The sequence below is a fragment of the Zophobas morio genome, unplaced genomic scaffold (assembly GCF_036711695.1).
Source record: "Zophobas morio isolate AGI-343-1 ecotype UQ-CSIRO unplaced genomic scaffold, CSIRO_AGI_Zmor_V1 ptg000014l, whole genome shotgun sequence".
NCBI lineage: Eukaryota > Metazoa > Arthropoda > Insecta > Coleoptera > Tenebrionidae > Zophobas > Zophobas morio.
Genome location: NW_026972119.1, coordinates 5,761,185 through 5,772,054, shown reverse-complemented (window position 1 = coordinate 5,772,054; position 10,870 = coordinate 5,761,185). Strand labels below are relative to the sequence as shown.

The window sequence follows — 10,870 nt, the reverse complement described above, 5'->3', positions numbered from 1 at the left end:
AGGTATAGCATCCTAAAATAAAATTTTACACTCCAATCGAACATAAGTTTCTGTATGATCTGTGGAAATCTGCCACTATCTTTCTCCATCTCAGAATTAAATTAATACAAGTTGTGTGGTACCACCCGGAGTTCTCGGCTGCTCGGCTCTCGTCGGGTGTTCGGTACCACCCCCAAATTTATTTATGACCGCCCTCCTGGACGAACGAGTGGCGGACGCAGAGTCACCAACAACCCGTCAACGGGCACGCGTCGCGAAAACACATAAATACTTTCATCATATAATATATATATTGACATGTACATAATAATCAATAAATCGTTGTTAAAAGTGCACGTCGTTCCACAATTAATAATCACTACAGTTTCCACATTGGTCCTTCGAGCCGGATATTAATACCGCGACTGTATTATTCGGAATTGAAACGCGACGCGTGGTAGTGACGTTCCGTGGTAGCAGTGGGCAGCATTTCTGAAAAAGGAAACACCACCCCATGGAAGAAGTTTTCAACTAACAAATTCCGTGGAAGCAGTGGGCAGCATTTCTAAAAAAGGAAACACCACCCCGTGGAAGAGGTTCATTCAACGATCTCCGTGGCAGCAGTGGGCAGCATTTCCGACAAAGGAAACACCACCCCGTGGAAGAGGTTCATTTAGCGATCTCCGTGGCAGCAGTGGGCAGCATTTCCGACAAAGGAAACACCACCCCGTGGAAGAGGTTCATTCAGCGATTTCCGTGGCAGCAGTGGGCAGCATTTCCGACAAGGGAAACACCACCCCGCGGAAGAGGTTTATTCAGCGATTTCTGCGGCAGCAGTGGGCAGCATCTCCGACGAGGAAACGCCACCCCGTGGAAGAAGTCGTCATTCAGCGATTTTCACGGCAGCAGTGGGCAGCATCTCCGACGAGGAATCACCACCCCGTGCAAAAATCTCAACATCGGAACTAGGGCTTCAACAAGAGGGAGTCAGCACACGTTCAGCTACACTCTTATAAACCATTGAGAGGAGAAAGGTTAGTGGCTCTTTTGTCCTAAGATTTCCCTTTTTTACCATATTCGCACGGCTAGCTTCAACGCGTATTTGTGTATCTAGACATTTTTAATTGGCTTTAAGGTTCATTAATTATTCAAAAATATGTCTAAATTAGATCAGCAAAAAAGCAAATTGAAAACCATTGATGATACATTGAAACGAATAGAGGAATATGTACAGTCATATAGTCCTGGGGTCAGTATCAATCAATTAAAAGCACGATTATCACTTCTTGACGGAATTAGAAACGATTTTAACGAAACTCAATACCAGATAGAGCAACTTGAAAAGGGAGCCGCAGAAGCCTATGAAGGCTGCAGATCGGAATTTGAAATTCGTTATTGCGATGTTGTGTGTCTTATAAACGATATTATAGAAAAAAGTCTCGCGGTTTCGGTTCCATCGACTTCTTTATTGCTTAACCCTACGGACGGTAAAAATCCACGAGATTCTAATGACAGCATGCAGTTGAATCTACCTGTTTTAAATATCAAATCATTTAGTGGCGATTACAAAGAATGGTTAAATTTTGAAAATTCGTTCAAATCGGTGATAGATGAGAATAAGGCGTTAAATAACCGTCAGCGATTTCAGTATTTAAAGTCTTCCTTGCGCGACGAAGCCTTGCGTACCATTGAATCTTTAGTTATTAACGATGAAAATTATAAAGAGGCATGGAGATTACTAGCTAATCGGTTCAAAAATACTCGTTTAATAGTGCAAGATCACGTAATGTCCATTTTAAATGCTCCTAGTATAAATAAGCAATCACCATCCTTATTGCGGGCTCTTGTCGATACGGTGGTGTCGAATTTAACGTCTCTAAAATCATTAGGAATAACGGTGGACAAATGGGATGCATTACTTATTCCTATCATTGTAGAAAAGTTGGATTATAGTACAAAACGTGAATGGCAACTTTCCCTCGATAAAGATGTACCGACTTACAAACAGTTTATTGACTTTCTAGAAAAACGTTGTTTAATGTTGGAATCATTAAGTTATATGTCGAATAATAAAACATCAAATGAAGGAAAGGTTTATTATAAACAAAATAATTATTTCAACAAATCAAAGACTGTTTCTCACATAACCACTAATAAAAAACAAGCATCTTGTTCAATGTGTAAAAAATCATCTCATTTAATTTTTCAGTGTATAGATTTTTTGAAAATGTCAATTCCCGAGCGTATAGCGCAAGTTAAACGTCTTAAATTATGCATCAATTGTCTCCGAGAGAATCATCAGGTTGCTACATGTCGTACCAGTCATAAATGTCAAGCTTGTAACAAAAAACATAATACGTTAATACATACAGACGAAGCTGACGCCGATGAAAATAGTTCAGTAACTTTAAGTAATCATTCTTCTAGTTTATTAAAATGCTCAGATTCCGTTTTACTATCAACGGCTGTAGTTCTTATTAAAAATGCTAAAAATGAATATGAAATTTGTAGAGCTTTGTTGGATCCAGGTTCTATGTCCAATTACATAACTGAACCGATGATTAAAAAACTAAAATTGAATACGGAACAAATAAATATTCAAATTAAGGGTTTAAATGGAGCGGCAAGTTCTTCTCAAAAGCAAGTTTTAGATGTGGGTATAAAATCTATTTATAATGCGTACTCAACAAAAATAAATTGCATCGTGGTGAACAAAATAACCGAAAATCTTCCGTTAGTGTCTATCAACCCCTCATCTTTGGAAATTCCCAAAACCATAAAACTAGCAGATCCCAAGTTTTTCGAATCGGGTACAATAGATCTTTTGATAGGAGCCGGCCTTTTTTGGAATTTACTTTGCATAGGCCAATTGTCCTCGCCGGGCAGTGGGTTAATATTTCAAAAAACACATTTAGGGTTTATTGTGGGAGGCCCCCTCGGTACCATAAACTTACCGACAAATTTTACAACATGCAATATTTCCATATCCGGACCCGACCCCGGCTTAGAAATACAGGCAAGAAAGATTTGGGAATTGGAAAAACCAGTAATTACGGCGGATTACGATAAGAATGCGTCTAACGAAGACGAAATTCTTTGTGAAACCCACTTCCGGGAAACTGTCCAACGGGACCATGACGGGCGATTTATTGTGCGGTTGCCCATTAACAATAACAAAATAAATATTGGTAATTCACGAAATGCAGCTCTCAAACGCTTTTTTAGTCTTGAAAGGAATTTGATCAAAAACCCACACGTTAAAACAAATTATGTAGATTTCATGTTAGAATACCAAAATTTAAATCATATGGAATATTTAAGCCAACCACCCAACGACAACAATTGCGTTTATTTGCCTCACCACGCCGTGCAAAAGGAGTCTAGTACGACAACAAAATTAAGAGTTGTTTTTGACGCGTCGGCAAAAACTTCAAACAAACAAAGTCTAAACGATAATTTGCTAGCTGGGGCGGTATTACAACAAGACCTATTTTCAATAATAGTACGCTTTAGAACATTTCAGTACGTGTTAAACGCTGATATAGCGAAAATGTATCGTCAGATTAAGATACATCCCAACGATACGAATTATCAATTAGTTCTTTGGCGGAATCATCCATCCGAACCACTAAATACGTATCGTCTTTTGACACTAACATATGGTACTAAACCGGCAAGTTTTATTGCTACGCGGTGTTTGAAGGAGTTAGCTGATCAAAACCAAGCTAGGTACCCTGTCGCGAGCGAAATCATTCGTCGAGATTTTTATATGGACGACCTTTTAACCGGAGCTGACTCGATCGAAGATTTAACTAAAATAAAAAATGATGTAACGGCCATATTGAAGCAGGGTCAATTTGAACTGCGAAAATTTCAGTCAAACGAACTAATAAGTGTTTTATCTAATAATGATAATTTCCATGATTCGAACCTACAATTGCATAAGGATAAATTTACAAAAATTTTAGGTTTGTATTGGAACCCTACCGTCGATAATTTAAGTTACGAGATTATACTGAAAAATATACCTAATAAAGTAACCAAACGCGCCATACTTTCGGTAACGGCCCAAATATTTGATCCGTTAGGGTTGCTCGGACCCATCATAATGCATGCTAAATTAATTTTGCAACGTTTATGGACGCTGAAACTGGGTTGGGATGAATCAGTACCTCCCGATATATATACGTCTTGGATTACCTTTTTAAGCAGTTTGAAGCATATACGTCAAATTAAAGTGCCAAGAAAAATTATACCCGTTGCATTTTCCGACATTAGCGAAATGTCCACACTCTTAATACGCATTGAAGCATGTTCAAATTCAAGACGTTTAACCCCCTTATCGTCCGATCCCAACGACCTGAGCATCCTAACACCCGGTCACTTCCTCATCGGAGAGCCATTAACTTCCTTTCCAGAATACGATGTGACGGAGGTGCCGATTAATAAACTGTCAATTGGTGGAAAAAATTCGCACGCATTTTTGGCGACGCTGGAGTCGCGAGTACCTAACGCAAATTGCAAATGGCAGAAACAGCAAGAGCATTACAGCAGAAAATGTACCACCTCTCACATGGAAAACCGGACGGATCACGGTTTTTATCCAGGCGACGACGGTGTAGTGCGGGTGGTAACAATCAAAACTGTTCATGGACTCACCAAACGCGCCTTACGTAAAGTGTGCGTTTTACCCATAGTGCGCGATCAATTGACATTACTTATGATGCGAACTGACTATTATAGGTGTTTTTCACGTTTAGACATTTTGGTACAATTTTCAATTTTCCAGGCTACCCTTCTAGGCCAGCCAGTCGTAATATGTTGAAGGACGCACCTTCAAGAGGGGAAGTCATGTGTGGTACCACCCGGAGTTCTCGGCTGCTCGGCTCTCGTCGGGTGTTCGGTACCACCCCCAAATTTATTTATGACCGCCCTCCTGGACGAACGAGTGGCGGACGCAGAGTCACCAACAACCCGTCAACGGGCACGCGTCGCGAAAACACATAAATACTTTCATCATATAATATATATATTGACATGTACATAATAATCAATAAATCGTTGTTAAAAGTGCACGTCGTTCCACAATTAATAATCACTACAGTTTCCACACAAGTTATTCCTCAAAATTCATCCCCTAATTTTTGAAGACTTTTTGAAGAACTTACTAGACAAAGACGAATACAAATACAGGGTGATTTCGAAATATATGCAATAATTGTAACCACGGAATCGCGTACCATAATAATGTAGAAATATAGAAAAAACAAATTAAAAGTCGAATGGGGCGAAATCTCCCTGCACCACACCCATGCGATACCACTGATCCACATTTTAAGAAGTAGGTGGAAAAACGTTCGAATAAAAACGATGTAAAGACTTTCAGTTTCAATTAAAAGTAAAACTGACTTTGCTGGTTATCAATCGTTCATTCATGTATTCACTCATGGTTCAACATCTATTCGAAAGATTATTAGTTGTGGTGGTCCTGAGAAGGACGGATTTTTAGTAATGCTTCATGGCGATCGATATTTTATTCTAACGGGTGTTTGGTCCTTGCCACAACGATTCCACATTGTTTATTAGAACAAACATAAGAGCAACTTATAATGCTACTACCTTTTTACAATAAATGTTGAAAATGTTGTCCTTGACTAGCAATACAGGGTTCAGCAAGTTGCAACATGTTTGCACGGATACTTAAAAAATCTCTGGTAGTTCCACGAACTGTAGCGCGTACCACTTCCACTCGGTTTTGAAGCTCTTTGAAAGTTTCTGGACAGTGTTGATTTCCATAAACTAACTGTTTCATCCAACCCCACAGACAAAAATTATACGTATTGAGATCGGGTGAACGCGAAGCCCAAGCTACTGGACCGTTTCTAACGACCCAATGGTTAGAAAAATGTTTTTTTAACATTTAGTTACTGGCCTAGCAAAATGTGGTGGTGCTCCATCAAGCAAGTACCACAACGAACTCGTTTACTTAGAAGCACTTACACCTCTAGCTGCTCTTCCAACACATTGTTTAAAAACCCGAGATACTGTACCACATTTAGTCTAATTAGTAAAACAAAAGGTCCAACTAAGCGGTCATTTACGATACAGCATTGCGAGTGAATCCTGCTTGGTCCGTAAACAGAATGCGATTTAAAAAGTTAGAGCGTTCACGACACTGCTGTAACAGTCATTGGTAGTAAATTGTACTACGTGGAAAATCAGTGGGCTCCAAAGCTTGTACTTTTTGAACGTGGTAGATATAGATGTAGGCCTTGTTCTTGTAATGTACAAACTGTGACACTCCAGCTTCACCTGCCAGTGGGCGAGTGCTGATGACGGGCTGTTCTTCGATGAGTTCCAAAATTTGTTCTTCAGCTTGCAGTATTTTTTTGGTCCTATCACGAGCACAATCGTGAGTTTAAGGCTTGAAGGTACAGATGCTATACCATCTTGGAAAGCGCTGGATCCACAATTCGCGGGACAACCTAGCGTTTCCATCAGCCACACCATAAAGCATTACCATGTCAGCACACTCTGAATTGGAAAAATTCACCATTGTCAAAGACGTTAACCGACTGATACATGACTGGCACTTATCGTGTTTTTGCACGTTGCTTATCAGTGGTCCGCTTTTTTGATTCTTAATCCTAGTCGTTCTGTGATGAATAGTAGGTACTTATGGTAGGTGAAGAAACACTACCAGTGACGTGTATAACAATTTATATTTAATTTAAAATATTTTTTTCTAGACTTTACTACCACTTAGGAACGTTAATTTTTACACAGTGCAGTAATTGTTATTGTAAGCTGTTCTTCATTTTTTTATTGCACACATTTCGAAATCACCCTGTAGGTAGAAAGTAATTGGAATTCATGAGACAGACACTTTTATTTGTAAAACATTGCTACTACTGTATATCCATAGTCCAGGATAAGTTTGTTTTATTTATTTTTTTTGTAAATTTTTTAGTTATTTTACTACTATTTTTATGACTCAATAATTGGTAACAACGTAGAAATAAAGGTAAGAATATATACAGCATGTCAGATCGAATTCACCGGATCATTTTAATTTCTAGAAAGAAAAGTCAGAATTAACAACTTAAATCATAACTTTGAACTTGAAACTATAATACGAGAATTGAGAAAAGCACACTTTTAACGAAAACTAAGACGATATTATTAACAAAAATCTGGCAATCCATCTCTTCGAACACAAATTTATCTTGTGTAAGAGCTCGTTTGTAAAAGTTGCTTCCAGAAGCCCATATAATTCACCCGCTGAAAGCTGTTTATTTTTTCCTTCAAGTGTTATTACTCCATAATTATGTCCTTTTGAGTGAATCGTCTTGATTTGTTTGCGTCTGAGCCGCAACAGTCATCCTTTGAATGCTGGATGTTGAAGTGAACATCAAGCCATACGATATTATTCGTTCGGTGTTGAATGATAGCGGCATTAATAAGCCCACATAAATGTCAATTAAAGAACCAATTAAAAGCAAGATTTGCGAGTGATTAACGTTTGGCTTTGTAAACATCTCGGTAATTGGAGAGGAATACGAGAGCCGCGAAACACGCCAGGCCCTGTCGCAGTTTTAATAGCCCGTGATTTTCTTAAACGGTTGAAAAGTTGTTAGCACTAGGCATTATGAGAAAGATTACCATGATTAGTCTTAGAGGTTTTCCCTCATTGCTCGTTACAAGTCTCGTTACTGTTACCGACGTCATCAATTTTCACAACTGCACCAGATTCATATCGTTATTAAAATTGATCGCTCTTTTAACACGCCGCAACATTGTTTTAAAGCACGCCTCGTAAAAAATACATTAAGTCCTGCAGACTCCGGCATCTTTGTAAAATTTACGGGAAATTTAACGCTGATGTAAGATCGAAATGGTTTAACACCTTTGTCTTAAGCGTATGATTGAAGTGTGGGATTATAATGTAAGAGAAAATTTTTATAATTGTTATCGTCAGATCTTATGCCAATGCTGAACGAAAATATCTCGCCTGTTATACGCACATTATGAGAAAATTAGAAAATAAACACAATTTAAACCTGGTCTTAACACTATAAAATTCCACCGTAGTGTATACATATTAATAGGCAAATCGTACGAATCTAGATGATCGATTGTTATACTGCAACAATAAATCAAAAATTAGCACAAAAGCAACAAAAGAAAAAGATATATTGAAAAGCTGGCAACAGCAGTTTGAATAATTACAAGAAGATAGGAATGAGATAGCTAAAGCAAATGTCAATGAAAATGGACCAACTAGAGGAAGAGAAAACCAGGATAATGTGAGAAAAGAAATTGCAAAGATAGAACTGGGAGAAATACTGACGCTTTGAAAAGCATCTAGAGCAGGCAAAATTACTAAGGAAATGTTCAAATATCTATAAAAAGAGAGGAAATCACTCCAAAAGATTGGAAAACTGGAATCATTACACCGCTCTTTATTGAAGTAGATACCAATGAGTGCAATATGTAACTAGTGAGGTATAAATAAATAAGTACACCAAGGAAAATATATCTCAAGATTCTAAAAAAACACTTCGAGAAACATTATTAAAAACGATACTGTAAGAAACATAAAGTGAATTTAGAAAGATTAGGGAAATCCAAAATCATACGTATACGAAGTCCATTGGAGCAGACAGAAAAATCCATCAAAACTTCAATGACATTGAGGAGGTTTTCGACATTATAAACAGAGAGCAGAGAGGTCTAATAAACAGAAACACTGGAGAAGGACTAACCAGTATAAAAGCTTATATGACATCACAAACTACGTACTTTAAGAAACAAATGACAATTTTATTATAGGTTTGAAACACGAATGCATCGTGAGTCCTCTTCTGTTTGTTATTATTCTTCTTATTCTTATTATTATTATAAACTGAAAGTTTGAGTGAGATATGAATTTCTATAGGCCCAACATTAAAAAAGAAAAATTTTATCACGCTTAAATAAGGAAAAAAGAGGAAAAAGACAAAAGACAACTTTTCTAGTAAAGTGAAAAGATGTAATTCCAATTGTCTTTTGAAACACGAGAGTGATGCTGCGTTGATTATTCTTTCGGGTAAGCTATTCCAAATTTCAAATGAACGATTTTATCCAAACAACATTTCAAACGTTCTCTTTTCTGGGATTGGTCTACAGTGTTGAGTGAACAGACTGATGAATGCAGAAGGTGACAATGTCTTGAGAGTTTTGGATAAAAAGAATAATACGGATCTAGCTTTGATACAAATCAATGAAATATGCGTGGACCAGGACAAATCATGAGAAAGTGTGTCACCAAGATAACGATGGGTTTCGGTAGTATTAGGGGTTTTTAAATTAAGAGAATATTTTTATTATTCTTATTATTAAAAAAATATGGAGCAGAGACCTATTATGTTCGTTCAAATAGATTTCCCTAAGTAGAGTTACTCATCGAATTTGTTCTTAAACATATTAACAGTTATCACATTTACGATTTCGCTATGCAAACTATTCCATTCATCAAACACCCTATTAGGAAAGAAAAACCTTCGAACAATAGTTCTAAATGGTTGCTTTTTTAATTTGTAAACGTGCCTTCGCAATTTGTTAGTATTTAACTCAAAAAGTGTTTTGAGAAGGTACATATATAGATTGTGAAAAACCTTGTGAACCAATATCAAGTCTCCTCTCTTTCGTCGTTGTTCCAAAGATGTAAGATTTAGACGTCTTAATCTTGATAATTTTGCGTTCTATAGCCCAAAATCTTTCTTGTAGCCCTTCTTTGAACTTTTTCCAGTAATGCCTTATCCCGCTGTAAAATTGGTGACCACACAACAGTGGCATATTCCAAAATTAGACGTATATACGATTTGAATAATTTAAGAAATGTATCCTGTGAAGGGTGTCTGAATGCATTGAATAACATATAGGATGCAGAATTTGCTTTTCGTGCAACGTAAGTTGATTGGATCCAGATAGATCAGATGTTATTATAATCCCTAAATCATTTTGACTATCCACCATCTTGATAGCCTCATTATATATCATGTAAATGGTTTTGGGGTTGTTAGAATTCAAGTGCAATACTTTACACTTGCCGTTATTCAACGGAATCAACCAGTCTAAGCACCAGCGGTAAATAGTATTTAAATACGTTTGCAGTTCTTGATAATTAAGAATAAAATGGGCATACAGTTTACAGTCGTCAGGGTAGAAAACGTGATTTGACGAAATTAAATGAGGTAAGTGTAGAGAGTGAAAAACAGTGGTCCCAATACAGAACCCTGCGGAACACCAGACACACCACCTGTTCACAGGATACCGAATCGTCCACTCTGACGTAAAACTTACGACCATAAAGAAAGGATCTGATACATTTCAATAATGGGGCGCAAATTCCAAAATTATCTAATTTAGTAATTAAACGAAGATGCTGTACCCGATCGAAGGCTTTTTCAAAGTCCAAGTAGATCACGTCAACAGGATTCTTGTTACCGATTTGTGAACTTCAGTCATTTAAACATTTTAACAAACATGAAGTGACTGACCGACCTGGAACAAAGGCGTCCTGAGTATATGGAATTAAATTAAGGTTGAGTGTCCAACCTCTCAGTTGCTTACAGATCATTCTTTCCAGAATTTTGCAACACGCAGATGTGAGACTTATGAGACGGTAGTTTGAAGCTAATGTTTTGTCCCCTATCTGTAACTGACGCTTTGAGGCAATCTGATGGCAAACGTGAATCGATTAATGAGCTTTTCATTATGTGAAGCGACGGTTTTACAATCTCATGAGCACAACTCTTTAAAACATTACAAGTAATATTATCAGGACCCGGCGCACTGTCAATTTTTAAAGCTGATAACTCATTTAGAACTTATATGGAAGACGAGGATT

At 37.5% G+C, this 10,870-nt stretch overlaps 1 protein-coding gene across 1 annotated transcript; it reads left to right on the top strand.

The window, feature by feature from the left end:
• The first annotated feature begins 1,135 nt into the window (after positions 1–1,135).
• Positions 1,136–4,986, top strand: LOC135128776 (uncharacterized). Its single transcript, XM_064055856.1, has 2 exons — positions 1,136–4,724; positions 4,769–4,986. The coding sequence occupies exons 1-2, from the start codon at positions 1,136–1,138 to the stop codon at positions 4,984–4,986; spliced, it is 3,807 nt and encodes a 1,268-aa protein (XP_063911926.1).
• The last annotated feature ends 5,884 nt before the right edge of the window (positions 4,987–10,870 follow it).